This window comes from Parasteatoda tepidariorum, chromosome 4 (assembly GCF_043381705.1).
Source record: "Parasteatoda tepidariorum isolate YZ-2023 chromosome 4, CAS_Ptep_4.0, whole genome shotgun sequence".
Classification (NCBI taxonomy): domain Eukaryota; kingdom Metazoa; phylum Arthropoda; class Arachnida; order Araneae; family Theridiidae; genus Parasteatoda; species Parasteatoda tepidariorum.
The window spans coordinates 17711096-17734557 of NC_092207.1; the positions used below are offsets into that span (position 1 = coordinate 17711096).

Here is a 23462-nt window from a genome sequence, read left to right on the forward strand (position 1 = left end):
GTAAGAGCTATCTGATATTATTATTATTCTTTATGCAATATCTCTTTTTATAAGAAGCATACGAAAGTATTATTATTTTTTAAATATTTCTTTCTATAAAAGAGCTGCTATTATTATTTTTTAAGCATTTTTTCTTCGCCTAAAAGCTGTATAAAAGTATTAAGAGTTTTAAGAATTTTTTTTCTCATATGAGAGCTACCTGATATAATAATTATTTTTTATGATTTTATTTCTTATTCTACCTGAAAGTATTAATATTTTTTTAATGTTTCTTTCTTCTTTTTTTCTGAAAGAGTTATCGGAAATAATTGTCTTTTCTTTCCTTCCTCTTTTTTTTTTAAAGATGAAACCTTCCTTATTGTAAGGTTAGGTTAAACCTTTCAACCGAAGGGAAAATCTAGGCAGACATCAGCCTAGGAATTATTTCAGAATGATACTGGTATCATCTGCAATGTTTCATACACTTTTATTTTTCATGTTAAATGTTATAAAAGAAAGAAAAGTTTTATTTAGTAAAGCTGTAAATATATGTGACTCTCAAAATTTTACTTAAAAAAATTCTCTAGTTACTTTTTTAACTAGATTTCTGTTTGTTATTCACTAGAGGAAAATTTGTTTTCCAAAATAAATCAGCTATTCATGGATTTGTCTCCCTAATACATGCTACATATTTGCAAAATTGTCAAATATATATTTAAATTTTCTACTAGTTTTAATAAATTACGAACAGCTTTTAGTTATTTACCTGGCAACCAGATACAATAGTACTTTAGTATCGTGCAATTTGTAAAACAGTTAAATGAATCAACTTGTTTACAACTAAAACTTATTAACTTCATAATTATATTGAATCATGAAATATTATCAAGTATCTTAGGAATGTTATTTTATAAGGAAAAGTTATTTACAAGTATGTAGTTTCCATAAGTACATAAAACGATCCGAATATTCAACTTTCATTCGAATTTTAAATATGCAATCATTAAATTCCAAATTGTATAAAAAGAAATCAATGTAGAAATAAACATTACTCTAATATCAAATTAAAAAATATATATATAACATAATAATTAAAGAAAGTCATCAATAAATATAATATTAAAACAATACATTTGATTATTATTGTTCCAAAGTGTGAGAAATAAGATGAAAATAACACTTACATCCAATTAGTCCATGCTAAAGGTAAAAAAGAACACAAAAAGATAAAAGTAGTAGTCTTTGATAACATTGTTTCAACGTCACAAATTCATCTGGGAAAAAAAATTATTATCGGCGCACCAAAAACATGAAAACGCGTAAAAGGAGCGCTTTTCTCTGCGTATTGAGCGCAACCGTGGTCAAGAAATCACATTCTCTGTCTAGATGAGTTCGGTCCCCCATCTGAGGTTGATCTGTCAACAGGGTTGCTAGAAACACTTGGACCCTGTGTGCGGGCGCCAACGTCAGAATCCATCAGTCGCCAAAACAGCCAGAAGGATATTGTTCCTTGTCGAGTGATAACATTTTCGCGTTGATAATGCCACACGAGGGTTGTCAAAGAACTATCAACAAGCTGATTTGTTTGATATTATTTTACTTGTTTGGGAGATTATTAATGATTTTTTTATTGTATTTTACTGCTCTTTATTCAGAACTCTATCATTTCACGTCTTTGGTTAAGAAAAGGAAACTTAAGTGTAGATTTTATCTACCATAAGGCACATTGAATTAAGATCAATATATTTTTTTTAAATTAATTTTATCAATACATTTGGCAAACTAACATATATATGTTGTTTAAAAAAAATATCATTTTGAATCTTCTTATTTTTATTTTTTCATAATCGATTTTAGCTAAGCAAACTCAGATTTGCCAAAATCTCAGTGGACTTTAATGCATACACTTAAAAAACATTTGTAAGTAATTAAGTAATTGTTCAAAAATTTTAAAGAAAAATAAATAGATATTTTACCACACACCATTTTTTTAGTTGGGAAAGTATGGTATTAATTACATAAACAATGTCATTTTAAATTGAATTATTTGGCCTCTTTTCTATTAAGTATCAATAAGAAGAAAAAAAATATTTTAAATTATTTTTGCATCTTTCTTACTGCTCTAAAAACTCAGTCTGGTATCAAAAAAATATAAAGTTTTCTCTTAAATATGGTCGTTACAATGTTAATGAATTTTTTAACGTTATTTTTTGTCTCTCTCCTATTAGTTTGAAGAGTTTGATTTTAATAAAAATGTTTTAAATCGAAGTATTTTTGTTTTTTTCCCGACTAGTCTAAAAAATCTGGTATTAACCAGAAAAACAATTTAGTTTAAATTAAATTATTTTTGTCTTTCTTCTATTAATCTGGAAATTTTGGATTAAAATAAATTTAAAAAAATGCATCATTAAATTGAATTTTTTTTATTCGACTGAATTTATGAAAGAAAGAACATTATTTGAAACAAATTATTTTTGCTCTTAATAGTTAGTGAAGTTTAGTATTAATAGGAAAAATTTTGTTATCACTTTTCTTCTTTCTTTTTTTTTCCTAGATCAGGAAACAATTTAGCTTGAAACGAGCATTTCGGACTATTTCTCGAATGGTATTGAAAAATTTGACTATAACAGGAAAAGAGCGCAATTTGAAACGAGTTTTTTTTATTCTAACTTTAATCGGAAAGAGCGATACACGAAAAAAATGAATTTATTTTACTTTATTATTATTTTTTTCTTTTTACTTTGGATATTAACCAAATTTGCACACTTTTTGTGTAAAGTTAATACAATATTTACAGTTAAAATTTCAATCCAAATTAGAAAAATAAAACCTAAGAATAATACATAATACTGTGTAAAATAATGCTTTAACTTTGTAACAATTCCAAAAAAAAAAAAAAAAAAAAAAAATACTTTTTTTAAAANAAAAAAAAAAAAAAAAAAAGTGGAAGAATGATAAAATGTTCAAAGAAATTCAAACATGAGTCAATTCAAATAAAATATATCAACTTTAAATAAAATCCAAAAAAAAATAATTTTTTTTTTAAATATATACTTATGCAAAAAATAAATAAATAAATTATAAATGTCATCATAAAGAGACATCAAATTTACTAAATACGCAGAAAACTCAAAAGGGAAAAAAAATTGCAAAAGGTAATATGCATAATTTGACACAACGCATAATTTGACAGTAATGCCTTGTGTTAACTCTTTATATGTGTTACTGTGAATGACCGAAATTGGTGATTGTTGACTTAGTTGATTGATCACATAATAGCTATGGCAAATGTCCGAAATATATATTAGGTCTAGTTAAGTGCCACTGCCCGATATACATTTGTCCGATATGCCCTACATCAGGGGTGTCAAACTCAAAAGCTAACTTGGGCCAAATAAACAATGCTTAACTTTAGGTGGGCCGCAAAAAAAAAAAATCAATGTTCATAGAAACAAATATTTTTATTTTGAATAATACATTGTAATAAACATATATAAAGTTAAATTACTGTTTGATACTTGACATCTCTTCTCTGCTACTATCTTTCCTATTTCGGGAGAAATTTTATTGGCCGAGACTTTTAAAATTGACCGTCAATTGAGCGTCATATTCGGACAGGAGATTTATTTCCATTCATAACAGAAAATAATTGCTCGCACTGATAAGTACTTCCAAACATGGAAATAATTTCATATGCGAATTTTCGAGTATTTTCAAACCTTGCCGGTAAATATTTGTAAAATTCAGGCACACCCACTTCAATGAATTTTGCCTTCAAATTTGAGTCGCACTGAATCTCAATCACTTCCATTTGCATATTACTGGGTACTGAGTCTATATTTATTGAGAAAATCGAAGAAAACAAACAAAATTTGTCTTCCAAAGAATTAAAATCTTTAAACCTTGTTTCAAATTCTGTTCTAAGATTTGAAATTTTTTCTGCGTATTTTTGATACGATGTAGTATCCCTGGAATGGCAGGTGCCGCAAGCCAATTAGAATTTTACATTTTCGCGTGTACAATTTAAAATGATCCGTATAGTTTATAAATAAAGTATGTTATAATTTCATATGATAGTTTCCTGTCTAATTCACATTTCTATTTTATTTTTACTTTGCGTCGGATATATTGACTGGGCCGCAAAAATGTTCATCGCGAGTTCGCGAGTTTGACACCCCTGCCCTACATCAATGTTTTTTTAAGGTCAAGTGCCACTGCCCAGTATGAATTTAACCGGTACTCCAAGCACTGATGTTTCTCCTAATCTATTCTCAGCAGATATTAAAATACCGAAGAAATACAATAATATCAACGAATAAATTAATATCAAATCGGATGTAACAAATATTTCGAACATTCACCCAAGCGACTATGTGATTGTTGACATTCACCGGTGAAAGTCTCTTGATTTCGGCAACATAAGCACTGTGTGCATTCGAGTTTTGTATTGGCATGATATTTGTCAGAAAAAATTGTTAAGAAATTCTAAAATAACGCCTGTCATATTCATCCTCTTGAAAGGGCAACAGCCATTTATTTTATATGTTTAGAAAAAATAATGTCGAAAAAATGGATATCAATCAGCAGTTTATTTTTGAAAATTAGAACGAAAAAAAAAAAAAATTCGAAGCCTATGTTTTATATTTGCTTTCATCCACATTTCTCGGATCATTGAGTCTGGTTGCGACGGTAAGGACTAGCGACTACTTAAAATATTTTGGCCCACAAATCATCGAACTTGAAACTTATAGAGAAAAGAAAAATAATCCAAAGAAACAAAGCTGTGCAACAGTGATGCTATAATAAATTAACTTTTATGCTCTGACCGATAATCTGGTCGCAAGGGAAAAGACTTAAAATATTTTACCCATAATTCATCAAACTTAAAAAAAAAAAAATATCCCTAAAGGAAAGAAAACATCAATCCAACGAAATAAAGGTTGTAGTTTTAACAGGGATACTATGTTAAATTCGCTTTTAATAGACGTTTTCAGATTTAAATTTCGTTCCAGTTTCTGTGGTGAATAATTTGAAAATAACGGGTACATTTGCAAAATCTATGTTCTTACTTCGTAATTAGACCTGTCGCCTCATGACACCTCAAAAGAGTACAACTCTCACATAATTTATGCATTGTTGCCCAAATGTGACGTCATGAATCAAGTATCTTAATTTATTCATAACACGACAAATAGTCGTCTGAAATAGAAATTCTGATTTTGTTTTCTTCAGACGATGTTAGATTTGTCGTAACCGTGACTTTATTTCGTTAATTTATTTCTAAAATATAATTCGAATCGAAATTTGACTAACTACAACTATTAAATTCTGGCAACAATGTATTAATTAAAGCATTAAAATTTTTATTACTTGTATTCTTAAAAACTTAAATTTTTCAGACAAATTTATTAAATTTTAAAAATATTTAAAAAAAAAAAACGCACGAAAAACGATTTTACCAGGTGCTTTATTGTTTTGATGCTCTATTGTTTTGATGCCCGATGTGCTCAAAAATAAATAAATAAAAGCAGAAAGAGATAGAAATATACAATTTACTGCGGTATGATTAGGAGACCAGATTTTTTTTCTCCACAAAGTATTAAAACAAGTTACAAAGTTTGACAACAGATGGTGTTGGCAGCTAGGAAAAGCTGACCGATACTCTTTTAAAACTACCCCCTCCCTCATTTGTAGTAACAACACTGTGCAGTCTAAAGACAAATTTAACAAACACAAACGTAAATATTTTCAGTTCGAATAGTCTGACACTAATCAGAAAACATTGTTTTACAGATCAGTAGCGCTATCTATTGGTGAAATTTATAACTAATTTTGAAACTTGGCGAAAATTAACGACTCGTTTCCAAAGCAGAGCACAAGCAGTACATTTCTATCTCCTTCCGATTTTTTTTAAAACTGTTTTTTTAATCATCGGTTATTTTTGGTCCAACTTGTAAAAACGCTCTCGGATCCAACTAGGATTCAGAATATATCAGAAAATGCTGCGCTCACTTTCGATATAGATGAACACGATAAAACTGGCCATAAATTAGGAAAAAAATATCTTTAGTTCGTGTTTGAGACTCCGTTTGGTTTGTTGAATCGCGGAGAAAAGTCATGAAACGGGAAGAAATAGTGCAGAAATGCCATCTGTCGAGGAGTAAGATAGTTACATAATTGTTGTCACCAATGTAAAGGAAGTGCAAGAGATAGTTCTTTGACACCAGTTAGCGAGATATTTGTGTCCGTAGTTAAATACTGTAATCACCATGGAAAAGGGTGTACACCACGAAATTGAGTTAGTGACTTATATTTAATAACCGTATAAATTAATACTCAACTTTTCCAATTTTGATGCAGTTCGTTACAATTATGAGTACTGTTTTTATTTATTTATTTATTCTCAAAGAATACGCAGTCAAGTGCTATAGCCACATTAGAAAATGGTATACGCCACCACATTTTACTGGGGAGTTGGAATAACCTTATAAATTTATAAACAACTTTTCTAATTTCGTTGGAGTTCGTTACAATTATGTGTACTGTTATGTAGTCTAATAGTATAGCCATCATGGAAAAGGGTGACTTTTGAAAATTAAATAACTCGGAAACTATTCCACCGATTTCGTTCAAATTTTATATTTTGTGATTTAAAACCGCATATTTTACAGTGATATTGAAATTTGCATACTTTACAAATCAAAATTGCTTCGACTATCTAATGATCAATAATTACCTACTAAATGATCAATAATTATTAAAAATTATTTTTATCACGGTTATTTGGATAAATGAATTTTTTCGTTGCGTGAAGGAATTTTCATTAGATCTAAAATTTCTCAAAACGTGGAATCGATATGGTGGAGTCCAAACTTTCGACTGCTCTACTGCCTTAAGTATTGGGGGTAAATTTCCATATTGCACCTAATCACCATATCTTGAAGAACAAGAATTTGAATTTGTCGAAGAAATAAGTGTTTATTCAGAGAAAAAACGATTTTTTGTGTCAGATTTCGTACTTTAAAATATTGTCTGTACTAATTAATTAGAATGTTTAAGGTTAGATAGGCTAATCCATTAAGATTGAGCCTCCTTCGATTGAGCCAATTCGATCATTAGATTACAAGTTATTCAATTGTTACCAAAATTATTGTTCAGTAATTTGTTTTGCTTACTGCTCATTTGAAATCAATGTAATCAACTGCATGTAAAGTAGGTAAACAATTGTAGGTGGCAATATGATTAAATGTAAGTGAAAATAAATAAAAATAATTATTATTTGAAAAATGCAAATTTGAAAAATAATTCATTACTTTAAGAAAACTGGAGTACATACAGGACATAATAAGTAAGCTCATTTATAGCAACAAACAAATTGGTTTCTATTTTCTTTGAAACAATAATTAAAAAAGAGGTTTTTTTTCTCCTTAAAAGTGTTTTTAAAACAAAAATACAATTTATTTTTCACTGAAAAGTGTGAGTAAATGCGTATTTTATATTCTTTACATGTATAAACGTGCAGAACTATCTTAATTACTATCGACTTAGAAATTAATTTGATATTCATTGTATTTCGGCTAAAAATTTTCCGTTAGTAATTACATATCTCTATTAATAAAAAGGATTTGTTATATGATATTAATAGATTGGATTTTCCACCCGAAAATTGCTGGCCAAAATGTCGCCAAATGGGGGATATCACGCCAAAATCAGGAATACGCAATAAAAAAATTGCCAAAAGAAAACACCGTTTTCTTTCAAAGATTTTATTGGATGACCAGTGCTTGGGAAACATCGAATCGGAAAATCGGTTCTGAAAACAAGTCATCCGATGCAGTTAGGACAGAAAAAAAAATCCACGGTTGTACTGAAAGAAGAGAACAACCATAAAAATGTATGGGGAAAAAAAGGGATAGAGAAGCGGGTGAAAAAATAATAATAGACTTGAAATTAGATTACCACTACTCGTCTCATACGGTTGGAGTTAGGAGATATGAAAACAACAAATTTTTGATTTGATTCATAAAATAAATTCAAAATGGTTGATGTGATACCAATCCAAACATTTATTTAAGAAAACTAAGAATTTTTAAGCATTCCTAATGCTGGTTGATATATGATAATGTGATTTTGAGTTTACCAATAAGATTACATAAATCACAAATATCTATTATCGAGATTAACAATATTGAAGTGTATTCGAATTTTGCTCATAAAATATACTCAAAATGATTAATTGATTCAAATCCTAGCATTTACTTTGGCAAACTGTATTTCCAAAAAACAGTAGATACTAGAAAACGTAATAGTGAGTTAAACATCAATAAAATGATTTAAATCACACACATATATTATTAAGCCTAACTCTTATTAACTATGTTTGAATTTGATTCATAAAATAAATTTAAAATGGTTGATGTGATTCCTACCCAAACATTTATTTTAGCAAACTCTATTTCCAAATAGCGGTAAATATTTGATAACGTAATATTAAGTTAAAAACTTATAAAATTAGTTTAATCACAAATATCTATAGCAGAGATTAAATCCTATTTTTTAAATATATTTGAATTTTATTCATAAATAAATTCAAAATGGTTGATGTGATTCCAATTCAAACATTTATTTTAGCAAACTCTATTTCCAAATAGCGGTAGATATTTGAAAAGGTGATTTTGAGTGCAAAACTATAAAATGATTTAAATCATAAATATCTATTATGGGGATAGACTTTTTTTAACTATATAAAAATTTTATTTATAAAACAGATTCGAAACGGTTTATGCGACTCAAATCTAAGCATTTAATTTAGCCAATTGATGTGGTTTTTGTATCTCACTTTAGTATATATAACGTTATCATTAGGCTAAATAACCTTCTTACTCATAAAATCGCAAGTACTTACTCTAACAATTGACTCTAATATTTGAATTTACTATTAAAATGTATTCAAAATTTTTGAATTCAAATATTTATTCCATCAAATTGAAGTGATTTTTACGTGTTCCAAAGATATATTTGATAACATGATATTGTCTAAAATACCTTAAAATGTTGTGAGTTTAACCTAAAAATTTAATTTAGAAACCTGGAATGGTACGCAAGGATTCCAAAGAACTGTAAATATTAAATCAAACGATATTGAGTTAACCCTTAAATATAAAACGATTCAAATAGCAAATGCCCTCTAGAAATTGATTTATTGACTTTAAATTTTTACTTCGATGAAAAAAAAATAAATTCAACAAATTGAAGTGATTTTCACGAATGTTAGATATGTATTCCAAAGAATGTTAGAAATTTGATTTAAGGATTTTACGATTTAAATAAAAAATTCTTTACTCGCGAGATTGACTCTAATCTTTGACTTTATTTATAAAATAAAATCAAAATATTTGATACGATTCCAATTCAAAAATTTCTCTCTGTTCTCAAAAATTTGAAGTAATTTTAATATATATTCTGAAGACTGTTAGGTATTGGAAAACATGATATTGAATTAAATATTTCTGAAAGGAGTTAAATTACAATTATATACTCTAGAGATTAGCCCTAATTTTTTTCTTCCTCCTGTATTGATGAAATAAACTCAAAGTGGTTTATACGATTCCGGTTCAAAAATTTATCTCGGGAAATGGAAGGGGCTCTTACGTATTTCAAAGACGTTAGATATATAATAACATATGGAATTAAATATTTAGAAAAGGATTTAAAATGCCTTTTATCTACTCTAGATATTAGATATAATTTTTTTTTTCTACATTGATGTAATGAATTCAGAATGGTTGATACGATTCAAATTCAAACATTTATTTCAACAAATAAAGGAATTTTCAAGTGTTCCAAAGATAACACAACAAGTAACAAAATATAAACATAAAAAGTAACCCAAGTAATAAAAACAGCACAAAAATCTTTAAGCGTTTTGACACAAAATTCTGCAATTTTTATTATAGAAAAGTAAGTGCCTTGTTAAGTCTATTATTTTTTTTCCTTAGGAAAGCTTAACGAAAATTTTATCAGATTTCCTTAACAAGAAGGTAGGAATTTTCGCCAAAACGTTGAAAGATTTTTTCAAAGGCTTTCTGCTAAATGTTTTTCTACAGGAATGTCATAAAATGCTTAAGGATATTTAAGGTAAAGTTACATATTTTTTAAAGATTTATTAATGTTAATAAATTTTTTACATTTTAGATAAACTTTAATTTCAAAATAAATAATTTAATCTTAATAAAAAATTTTGCAAAAAAATGTCGGTAACTTGCTTGCGCTATTAGCTTTTTAACAGTAAAATCAGCATATTAAGAAATTATTTAAAATTTAAATTAACAGTAAATTAACAATAAATTATCATCTTCTTATTTTTAGGCACTACAGTCGGTTTCGGGCCAAGACCGTCTCAGTCAGTTTACCCCGTCTAGATCTCTTCGATGCCATATTTCTCCATTTGTTAACTCCCAAATCCATAAACCACTTCTCTACTCTGTCTAACCATCTTGTTCCAGGTCTCCCTCTTGACCTTTTTCCCTCTGGTGTTTTTAATGTTATTTTTTAAAAGGATTTTCATAACTATATCGGAATACACGTCCTAGCCTCCTTATTTGAGAAATCTTGATCATTTTTACTATGCTAGGTTCTCTGTAATTCATGGATGTAAACGAATTCTACTGGTTCCGTTTTCTCTTACTACGCCAAAAATTTTGCTTAACATTTTTTTTCGCCTTGGGAAACATCCAAATTAACAACTGAGTTAATATTAAAAATAATGTGACAAATGCACTGAAATATAATACGCATTAATTGATTTAAATCCAGAATATCTACTAAAAAAATTGTTTTGTAAAAATTTAAAAGGAAAACTACACGATTTTCTTTATTCACTGTTTATTTACTTCTTGTTTCATGAGGGTCGAAAAACTAAGCATTTATTCATTTTTCTTCATCTCCCTTTATAATATTAATGCAATAAAAATCTTAAACTGCAGGATTCTTAAAGCTATTATTATAAAGTGCGGTGACATTTTCAACTACTGTTTTGACTGGTTAGAAAATGAACAGGCAGGCTGCATTTCTGTAATAACAAGCCAGTTTTCGCTATGTTTTTAATTTGAAGAGCGTTGCACTTCAGGCAAGTTTTTTTTTCCTTATACAATTCTTTTCTTCAAGTAGATTGAACAATATTTAATTCAACGCACGGTTTTATAATATTTTATAAGGAAAAAAAATTTTACTCCGGTAATTGTTTTAAAATGCTCTAAAATATCAGTACCATTGTTATGATTAATATTCGGAGCAATGCTCCTTAAGAAGTTTGAAATGTAAGTTTATTTGTCATAAAAATTAAATATCATTAAGCGAAAAAAGAAAGCTATGCTGTATGTTATATATATTTAAAGCCTTATTATATGAAACGACATTTCATTCGATATCAATTATCTTAATATATTGTAGTGAGAGATGTTACAGACAACGTTAACCCTAATCTTCGAAGAGGTACCCCAACATAGTATCGAGTTAACATGTCTTATATTGTATTGTATTTGTATTGTATTGGAATTGTATTTTTGCAGTGGTAGATACACTACAGTACTCCCCCACCAGAAATATATCTGTGATAGAATTCGATGAACGGATACCATTAGTTGATCCATTGCTGTTTTGTGAGAAGTCGGGAGAGCTGTACTAAGATCACCGTACTTTTGAGTGTTGATCGTGAGAGCTGTATTAAGTTGGCGGACGTGGTCGCTCTTGTGTTGCCATTAGCAGTAAAGTGTACACAGGCCGACGTGTGTGATTGACATTGAGTAGCAACAGCAAGAGTAGGGGGATAATGTCACAGTCACAAGTAACTATTCACTGTGGACCATCCATCAAAGTTCAGATTGAAGTGGGCGTTACTGTCAACATAGGCATGTTCATACAGAAGTGGGAGTTTCTATCAAGGTAGGCATGTTCACATCAGTGGTCACCAATGTGAGGAGAGATGTTATAGACTACCTTAACCTTCATCTTCGAAGAGGTACCCCAACATAGAATCGAGTTAACATGTGTTATATACTAGTGGATTGGAATTGTTTTTTTTTGTACTGGTAGATACACTACAATCTTATTTGAATTTAATATGACATTTTTCTAACTCTCCTTTTTTTCTTTTCTTTTATAACAAAAATGACTCATTAATGTGTAAAATGAAGGTGAAAACATTTATTAAACTGTAAGTATAAGAGACGAAATTTTAATTAAATTGAGATCAAATTTCTCCCAACAATTGATCCAGAAGTTCATTTGTCTTCTGGATTGGGTTCAAAAATTACTAGACCACGGAGTTCAACATTGTTAATCGTTAACTCAAAATTGAGTCTGTTATTGAACGACGGTTATAAAAAAAGATAAAAATAAAATAAATGCATTTAAAAAAAAACACACACACACACAAAGGAAGAAATTTATTCAAACACTCAAGGAACAGAATGCTTGGATACCAGGTTTGAATCCCAGCGATGGCTGGTCGATACGAATATTATCACTTATCACAGTGCTGACGCAAAATATTCTATGTAGTAGACGGATCATGGATTAGAGTCCCCTAGCCGTGGTTTTCTTCACCATGTAACCTAATGCGAATTAGTTTCATAAAAAAGTCGTCCAGGAAGGCAAATTCTCCCATTACTTAATCCAAGAGTTCCCTTGTCTTCCATATTGGGTTCAAAATTACAAGGCGACGGAGTTGAACATTGGTAGTCGTAAACTCAAAATTCGGTATGTTGTTCAGCGACGATTATAAAACACAAAACACTCATTGAGATAATTTATTTGAACCCAAAACAATAATATTAAATTTTACCCTTTCTTTACTTGTCATTTCTGCCCCCTCCCCCTTTTATTTACTCAAAAGTTATTCATTACTTAAGAAAAACAAGCAAAAAAAAAATTTTTTTTTTTAAATATATTTTTAATGCCTTACTGATGAGATTAAAACTCTACTCAAATCTAAAACATTGAACAGCTTAATTGTATTGTATTTTTTAAATGTAATTTCATAAATCATTAAATTACACGTTAACTTCCAAAGGTTAACTAAAAATGTCTCATGTTTGCGCTACATTTTTAATGACTTACTTACGAGAACAAACTTCATTGAAATCCGAAACTTCAATAATCTTATTCATATTTTAGGCGTCCTTTTATCTTATTTCTTTTTACTCAAAAAATTACTCGTTAAGCTCTATAGAATGAGCAAAACATTTTCTGAAACTTGTAATAAATATTTAATGCCTCACTTGTGAGATCAATCTTTATTCAAAAGTAAAAGTTTGAATACCTTAATTACATTTTAAACGTAGTTTTTTCTTTCCTTTTTTTATTTCTTCGCCTATTTACTCAAAAATGACTCATTATTGTCTAAATAATAACCGAAACAAATTCTGGTACTTGTAAGAAATTTTTAATGTTTGACTTAAATTGAGCTTTTCTAAAATTTTGGACATTCAACATCTTAATTACTATGAATATATTGACATATATTGAACTATGATCATATTAATTATCATTTATGTCTAAAGAATAAGTGAAACATTTTCTGAGCCTTGCAATAAATTTTTAAAGCCTTAGTTAAGAGATCAAACTTAATACTAACCGAAATATTAAACATCTTAATTCGACCTTAAACATCACTTCTTCTTTTTGTTCAAAAAACTACTCATTCATACTTAAAGAAAAAGCAAAAAAATTTCTGAGGCTTCAAATAAATTTTTAATACTTTTGTTATGAGATCAAACTTTTTTGAAACACGAAACTTAGGACATCTTAATTGTATTCTAAACGTCATTTTTTCTTTCTTCTTTTTACTTAAAAATTTACTCATTAATATCTAAGAAATAAGCCAAATATTTTTCGAGACTTGTAATAAATTTTTAATATCTGAAATATGAGACAAAACTTTATTCAAATCCAATGGCTTCTACGTCTAATTTAAAATCGTTTTGTTTATGTTATTTACTTATTTTTGCACAAAAATAATTCACTCTTGTTTAAAGATTTTCACTAAACATTAAGGGAGAAGAAGTGATGGCTCAGTGGTTAAGGCGTTGAACTGTCATGGTGAAGGAACTGGGGGTTTGATCCCCAAAGTCGGCTTGAGCCCACCCAGTTTCAGACCAATTGTCTGGGAACTAAAGGTGAACCACGCGCAGTGCTGACTACATTGTCGCAATCATAAGTTGGACTCGAAATTGTGGAGCCTTAACCACCATGACCCCCCTGGCCCACAACGGGGTGTTGCGGGAAAGTTTTTTAATTAAGTTTTAATGTCTCACTTAGAAAGCGAAATTTTATTCGAATCTAAAACATTATGATTCGAATTTATATTCTAAGCGTTGAAGTTTTTTTCCTTTCAGATATCAAATATTGTTTGCTTGATTATCTTAATTAACGGGGTAGGGATTAACTAATTGGGGGGGGTGTAAAAGAGAAAACTATTCTATGTATGGCTTATTATTCTTCCTCCTTTCAACTGCGTTCCTCGTTCCATTCTATGGAAAGAAGGCACATTCTAAAACTGGTATCTAAAAAAGAAAAAGTTCTTTATTTGGTAGACTTGAACCCAAGCGAAGCAGATGAGAGGATGATTAAGAAGAGGGGGGCCTTGAAGGTCACGACATCTCAAGGGGTAGGGGGGACAGCAAGTTATTGAAACTGATGTTGTTCTCTACCCCTGTTTAAAGGTGGGCTTCTACCGTGCTATAATTACCGCTTTTCTTGCTTAGATTACCTGTTGTAGGCGCGAAATTGTGGCAAGCCAATCAATGCCTCCTTACCCTGAGGCGCTGACTTCACTTCTTGTTGAATGCGCGGAGAAGTGTATGTTTAATTATTTTTCTTTTCATAATATATCTATCTCTTATAAATGATATTTTTATTTATTTTCCCACGTCTGCTTCTCCTGGCAGACATGGCGGATCTGTTTTTGCTTTCTGTTTAGCTTTGTTCTGTTATTGAGGGTGAAAGAAAAATGGAATGCCATCGCAGGACGCCATGCCACGGGAGTAACGTTACGTCGTAAATTCGCTTTTACTTTCATTACTAATTTAAAATTTGAATGAATAAAGAAAAAGTAAGTTCTGGCAAACCTAAAGTAACCCATGAAGCTTTAATTTCAGAAAAAAAAGAAATTAAATTATCAAAATGCAAACAAATTATTGGAAGAGACCTTTTCCATTGTGTAATCCTAAGTTAGCTTCGCATAATTTATTTTCATTTTGTTGTTTTGAAAACTTATTTTCAGCATTTGAAACTTCATGGTTCACTCTAAGTTTGTCTGAGCTCTCTTTTTCCATACTTTAAATTTTAAATTAGTTATGGTCGTGAAAAAGAATTTGCGACGAAAACTTTCTCCTGATGTATGCATCCTTTTAACTCAAAGAAATTTCCTTTGAAGCTTCTTGTTCTTTTATTGTGTAAGGGTATTCAATGCGTGACCCGCGGGACACCAGTACCCTTCCGATAATACCTTAATGGCCCATAGAATCACGTCATTCCGTTTAAAATAATGCATGAACAAGAAAGTGAAGAGGATTTTAAAATGACAAGTATTCTGAATACTAACTAGTAGTGCAAAATTTGTGACTGATGTTTACGTAAGCCTGAAAAGTTATAGTCTGTTTATGGCTTTATTGAAAGAAGTAAAAGATTTAATGGACTTATTCGGTCGAAAAACTCAAACAAGAACACGTTTTACACTTCAGTAATTAAAGGATAATCTGAAACTACAATCTAAATCCATATCACGTGATATTGTTGCTTTAATTAAACAGAAATAATGTCAAACTACGCATTTAGTTTAAAATGATTATCATCCCTTTGTAATATTTTTTTCCTTACTATAGCATGTTTGGTATCTGTTTAGAAAATTACAAAAATGCATAAAATAAATTGATTCTATGACTTTAATATGTTTCAAATTTGAACAAAAGGAGGGGAGATAATTTTTTAAACAAAAAATTATCTCCCTTCTGCAAATTATATTATGTAGCAGATGTGTGGGCCATTGAATTCTTCGAATTGTTGCTTTGACCCACTGGTGCAAAGGTTGCAGACCTCTACATAGGGTATACCTCAATAATTTTTTTTCTCCAATGCCCACCTGTGTTAACATCCATCAATTCAGGCATATACAGGGGGATTTTGTTGGCCTCTCTTTCACGGGGCACCATATAAGGTGGGCCAACGTCGCTCCCACAGTGAGGACAGATAGTACAGAGAAGGAAAGAACATCCATGCCTTGCCCGGGATTCGAACCCAGAACCTTTCTGATGCAAGGACAGTTCCCTGCCACCTACGCAGGCTGGTCGGCATACCTCAATAAGTACATTTTGAGAAAAACAACGGATACAACTCAATGTTATAAGTTTCATTAATTATCGAGCTCAAAAATTCTCATTAAATCTCCTGTTAAAAAAATAAACTACTGCCAAGAGTTTGAAAGGTGTCAGCTGTGTTAACCAAGCCCAATGAAAGATACATTTTGCAGCATTGCGAGTTATAGAATGCAGTTTCAATTTACTTACTTTTAGGCTGTTCTGTTTCAAAACATATTGCTCTCCATACATTTTTTTAAAAAACTATTTCGCATAATTTTCAAAATTTAATTTACTGCATATTTAAATCGAAGATTAACTGCATTTAAATTGACTTTGTTTGACTCTCATATATAAAGCTGATATCTCACTATGTAAAGGTAATAGTAGTAGTACCTTATTTGCGTCGCTCTGGAGCTGCACAATGGGCATTTGACAACAGCCTTGGAAACATCCCCGAGGTTGAACCGAAGACGTGCCATCACAATTTCGATCTTCTGCAGAGGGTAATTCTACAATCTTGATCTCCCACGCTTTGGCAGCCCAACGATCTGAACTTCATGGTAAAACAATTTAGCAAGGATCGATGCCGTGCACCCTCAATCTTTTCGCAAGCATATCAAAATATTCGCCAATATATTTCGCCAAAAAATTCGTCAAAATATTCGTTGTAGAACCAATGTAAAAGTAAAGCCTTCCCACAAGGCCAGCTTGTCGGTCAGGGAGTCATGAAAGTTAAATCTCGATAATTTCAAAATCAAGATGGTAGTAATGAGAGAACTTTTACTTCTCAGACAAGCTGCTATCTATCTTATTTTATTTTATACTCGTCGTTGAACAGTCGTCCCAATTTTTGGGTTTACGACTACTAATGTTCAACTCCGTCGCCTTGTAATTTTGAACTAATTCCAGAAGACAAGGGAACTCCTGGATCGAGTATTGGGAGAAGGATGCGTCGGGGACTTTTCGATGGTGCTAACCTGCATTTGCGTTACATGGAGAGGAAAACCACGAAAACATCACACGGTTTTGCCTGACGGTAAAGGGACTCTAAGTCATGATTCGTTTACCACTGAAGATATTTTAACGTCAGCATTGTGGTCGGCGCAAGCCGGATGGGGAATTCGTATCGACCAGTCATCACCGGGATTTGAACCCGGTTCACCTTATTGGACGGCGAACACTCTATCCTCTGAGCCATCACGGCTCAGCTGCTATCTATGGAACTGAAGCTAGGTGCTTGTACAGTCCGCAAAAAAAAAAAACGAATCACCCTGAATAACTTTCGTTCTAATGATCGGATTTTCACGAACTAAGTGTCAATCTTAATGGTTCCTGGGGGTGACCTCANGTATTGTCTCATTCCAGATAAACCAAATAGTTATTGCAGAGAATTCGAAACTTAAAACAGTTTGAGGTAGAGTATTTATATTATGATTCAACACTGACTAAATTTTTTTTTAAACAATGCATTCAGTGCAACGTTGAAATATTGTATCAAATTTAAGGAAACGAAATATTTGTTGAGAAATCCACTGACATGAACTCTACAAATGACCTTGCATTATTGAAAACAGGAAATCCTGTGAGACAATACTCTTAATTCGTTTAGAAAAGTAGAATTAAAAAGAGGGCATTAATGAAATGTTTGCGTTTTCCCACCTACACAACTTATCACGTGTGTGGGTTCCATCAAAATGAAGTGGAACCACCGCAAAAAACAAAAATTCATTAGCGGAATACCTAGAAGTTTGCACAACTTAGTAATTTACAACTTGAAAAGCTGAGTGCGTTTCCAGTTTGTTGATTAAAATGTCTATCTGATTGAGTGTCAAAATTTATTTCACATGCGGGTAGACTGAATTGAAGAAATCGTTTATTTTTAAATTCAGTTCAATTGATTTAAAATGAGCTCGGTTTATGACAACTTGTCTGTGGCACTGCGAAAAAGACAACACCGCAATTGTAATTGTACATTAAAATCTAAACGCCATCGTTTGTTTTTATGTTATCCGATTCTAGTATAAATGAATAGTGAAAAACGGAAAAGACAATGTCCAACTTTAAATAGACCACTAAATTAATCGATTAAAAAATTAGGAATACTGCAAAGAGATAAATTATCAGTGGAATACTTAGAAATATATACCTTTTTTGGTTTTAAAAACAAGCTGCGTTTTGTACTTCGCTGATGGTATTCTCTTTAACACGTTCACGCCGGGAAAAGTGAAAATACTGGTAGAAGAACTATTTCAATATTAGATAATATTCGGGAGGAGTTAATCTATTCTCAGCAATAACAATTCACTGTAAGGAAATTTATCACGGCGAAGAAGCAATTCAATATAAAAATTGCATCCGTTAAAAACAATTGGTAGTTATGGATTTTTATTATTCCCGGAAAAAAACTAAAAAATGAAATTTATTTGTTACCAGTTTTTACTCCGGTTCGCTGCCAAGATGAGACAATCTAGCGTGACCCACCGGTGGGTCACCCCGGCGTGAACGTGCTAAGACGGGGTGCCAAAACTGTACTCGGCATGCAAGTAAATTAAAATTGAGCTTATTTTTAAGCAATAAAATCTTAGCAAAACCGTTTTTTCCTTTTTCGTCTTTAATAAAAAAAATTTTGGAAATAATTCGATATTACTGTACTATAACATCGTAGAACAGAAAAGACAATGCGACAACTGCACTGTCGTGCAATTGAAAAAAATAACGTAAGTGCTTCATGATTGATTCAGAGAAAAGTGACTAGACTAGGAAGATAGTGCGATAATTATTTTTCTTCTATTACTAATGCTATGAACGCTAAAATAGAATTTCAAAAAATTGATAAAACAAAATGTATTTTTTAAATAAAATTTTTTTTGCACCCAATATATGTAGCTTACCATAAAAAGATGCCATAAAAGTCTGAGTTTTAAATCGCTTACGTTGATTTTTCATTTGCACGGCAGTGTATCATTACACTTAAAATAGCATTTGAAATTGAACTGTTGTAAAACCATTAATATAAATACGTTTATCATAAATTCAAATTCATACATTTCAAAGCAGTTTTTATCCTGAAAGCTATTTTTTCAATTACAAAATTAAATAAGATTTTTGAGTATTTTTTCAGTTACTGAATACCAGAAATAACAGCAATCTTTGTAATGAAATTCTTTCATGCATTTATGATTATGTGACATAAAAATAAGTTGCAAGCATTTTATTGAAATTCTTTCTTGGATTTAGAATTATGCGACATAGAATAGCAGCAAGCATTTTACTAATTTTTTTACTGCATTTGGAACTATGTGACATAGAATAAGTAACAAACATGTCACTGAATTTCTTTCGGGCTTTTTGAGTTTCGTGGCATAGAACAGCAGCCAGCGTTTTTAGTGAAATTCATTCAGGCATTTGGAATCATACGACATAGACAGTGGCGTAGTTTCGGGGAGGGTTTGGGGGACAAAACCCTGTTCGAAATTATACATTACTTGATTAATAAGCTATTTGGTTCGGTAAGTAAGATGCAGACATATAAAATTTTCCTTATTCATTTTTTTCGTAATTTAAAAACTATATATTAATTAAATCAAATTAAACGTATATAAACTGCAAACTTGCACGGCCGTTGAGATAAAAACTTCTTAGTAGTAGCGGCTTGATGTATTAAATCTTCAATTTAAAGTTTAAAAAAAAAAACATTTCAATCTACCACCACAAATCAATAATTAAAAAATATGTAAATATGCTCATGGGCTGCAATAGTGGCACAACTCAAAAAACAAGCGTTTTGGACTAAGAACAGGTGTAAATATGAAAATACACATTCTTTCAGCAGCAATACTAACACAACTCATAATTCAACGTGAAGGTAATATTCTTTTTAGTAAACTAAAGCATTTCTTATGCATTTAGCTTAGCGATGAGCCGACCAGTCTGTGTAGGGGGCAGGGAACTGTCCTTGCATCAGAAAGGTTCTGGGTTCGAATCCCGGGCAAGGCATGGATGTTTCTTTCCCTCTATCTGTNAATTAAAAAATATGTATATATCGCTCATGGGCAGCAATAGTGGCACAACTCAAAAAACACGCGTTTTGGACTAAGAACAGGTGTAAATATGAAAATACACATTCTTTCAGCAGCAATACTAACACAACTTATAATTCAACGTGAAGGTAATATTCTTTTTAGCAAACTAAAGCATTTCTTATGCATTTTGCTTAGCAATGAAAACTTTAAACCCACTTATCTCAAATTTGATTTTTTGAGTTGTGCCGCCATTGCAGCCCATGAGCGATATGATCTATCTGTTAGCTCACTGAGCTTTTAAATTTTTAATTAGTTTAATTATTAAAAAATCTTTTTCAGCAAGGGTACAAGTTGGCAGGTATATAGGATATATATGCGCCAGAAGGCGTAAGCCCCACCAAACATACAATAAAACTACGCCGCTGTACAATAGTACTGTGAATAGTAGCAAGCATTTTATTGAAATTCTTTGGGGCATTTAGAATTATGTCTAAGTATTCAGAAAAACAAAAAATGATTATCAAAATAAATAATACTTATTCGAAAAAAAAAGAAGAAAAAAAATGAAGACGCTTTTTCGGATGTTGTGGGAAATGAGGGAAGAGGAAGCATCCATTGGTTTCGGCTCATCATCACTAATTGGTTGCTTTGATGGAGTTCCGCTCCTTCGTGACTCATCAGAACGATCTGAATTTGCCCAATTAAAAGAGAAAACACACCCCCATAATGATATTTTGGTGTGCACTTCAAAACTAGTCATTATTCTCTTTGAATTCGTTGTTGTAGCTGTATTACACTGAAATTCAAATCACACCGTCAACATTAATATTCTATTTCCATATAAAACCGATAGGTTTATATTTATTACTTACCACGAAAAAATAAATAAGAACTGTAATGTTTCAGAAACTAATAGAGTAAAAATTTAATGCTTTTTATTAAAAGAATATGAGAGATGTTATGCTTTACTGTAATTTTACAGAAATTAATGGACAAAAAATATATTATTTAAAGCGAAAAATATATAAGATGTACGATATCTTGTTTTAAAGTTAAAGAGTCTATTTGACTGAAAATGCATTACTTAGAAAGCTGATTCTAAAAGAAACGAATTTTTAATATTTAAAATTTTTCAGGAGCAAACATTCTATTAAAATCATAAAAATATGCACAAATATCACAAGCGTTTATTTTCACCCCCTAAAAATTTAAAAACAAAATTTAGAATTTTTGATACTGAGAAAAAATAAAATTTGAAATCCAGTTTTGATAAAAACAATTTTTTCCTAAAAATTTCTCTACTTCTTCCCGTCGTATTTCCTTCCTTCACTAAACTTTGTTTTTTGTTCTTCTTGTCCACATGTAGACAAGAATATTTTTTCCCCAGCACGGCTCATTTTCACTGTATAATAACTTTCGGGGAGAATCGATTTCCCAGGTTACTAATTTGTCAAAACCTTTCAATCGTCATTTCTGTAAAAAAATGGGAATAAACCTTTCTCCCCACTTGGTATTTACTTACTATACAATAAAATATAGAAAATGAATGCCTTAACAATAACAAGAAGAAAATAATAATCTAAAAATACATTATAGTGAAGAAAATAACTGAAGGTATCGGTACCTTATTGTATACTGTTTAAAAAATAAAAAAAATGAGAGTAAAAAACTATTACTTACTGTTAAAAAAATAAATAAATAGAAAATGTAATGCAAACATAGAAATGTAAAATAAATAAATAAAAATGATCGGCAAAAATATATAACTCACTACTTACAAATCTAACTATATTACCATGAAAAAAATATCGAAACAGTAGTGTCTTACTATAACACTAAAAAAAAAAAAGAAAAAAAAAGAGACTAAAAAACAGGGTATCTGCTACATTTTAGATTTTCAAATTCATGACTAATTCCAAGAATTTTTCATGACTTAACTATCTTCGCCAACAAAAACCTTACAATAAATTTAAAAAAACATTATTCGAAATGATAGGTATAATCAAAACTGTTATATTCTACATCTTCATATTTATAGATTTTAAATTTAAAAAATCAGAGTAAAGAAAGATTTAAAACAATAAAATAGCTGAAAAAATACAAAAGCAAATAATTTTTTTTCTGCAGAATTAAATTCTAAAGACACTTTTCTTGTTCATCAGAAAGGAAAGAAATACTCCTGATTTTTCTGTTCTCATTTCGGAATAAAAAAAATTCGTCACTGACTGGTTTGCTTCAACTAGAATTTTAAATTGATAAAATTAAAAAAAATTACTAATAAAAATTCTTAAATCACAGAAGAGAGAGAGTTTAAAAGATTCACTCTAGAAATGATGTTTTTTCTTTCATTTTTTGAAAGAAGACCATAATTTTTAAAGAACATGATAAAATCATTTTATATTCTAATAAAATATGATTGAATGGTGATTTTGTTAGGAATTCAGATATTTAGAACAGGATGAAATTGGGGGGGGGGATTCCATTTTAAAAATTACATTTTTCGGAGACCTAAATCCATGACTTTCTATGTTTTCTTTTAAAAAATAGTAAAAATCATGACATTTCATGACAAATTTTGTTCAATACTGAAATTCATGACTTTCCAGGTGAGCGTATACCCTGTAAAAATATATAATTTGAAACAGAAAAAAAAAAACGAAAGGTATAAGAAGACATTCATACAATTGATAAGAGATAAACATTACTTTTAGAAATTTATAACGTATTATGAAATAAAAATGTGAGGGGTGCAATGCTTAACTGTAATGTTAAGAGACCGCTTCCCTTGCGTTCTAACTCAACCGTTAAAGGGGTGTGTATGGAAGGGAATATTAAAAACGGCTTTTAACGATCTTCATTTTTGTTTTAAATATAAATTAATTAATATTTACCGTATTCCACAGTATCGCTTCGAACACATAAATACATGCTCATTGCTAAATTAAAATGGGGTAAATATTTTTTTTAGGAAATTTAGTAGGAAAACAGATTGACAATTGATCAATCTGTATAGTCATTTGCCTTAAAACTGAAAAAATAAAATCACGAAAACTTTTCACTGGTTTAGCTATTGGGTCCCCAAAATTTTTCTAAAGCCCAATAT

The 23462-nt window shown here is 30.3% G+C and overlaps 1 protein-coding gene across 1 annotated transcript in view; it reads right to left on the reverse strand.

Annotated features, from left to right (window-relative positions):
* LOC107457243 (protein Wnt-16-like) overlaps positions 1-1347 on the reverse strand; it is a 127657-nt gene extending 126310 nt beyond the window's left edge. Inside the window, 1 exon segment of the mRNA NM_001323840.2 lies at positions 1164-1347. Within this exon segment, the coding sequence (NP_001310769.1) occupies positions 1164-1231 (68 nt within the window). The 5' untranslated portion in view covers positions 1232-1347.
* Between the last annotated feature and the right edge of the window lie 22115 nt (positions 1348-23462).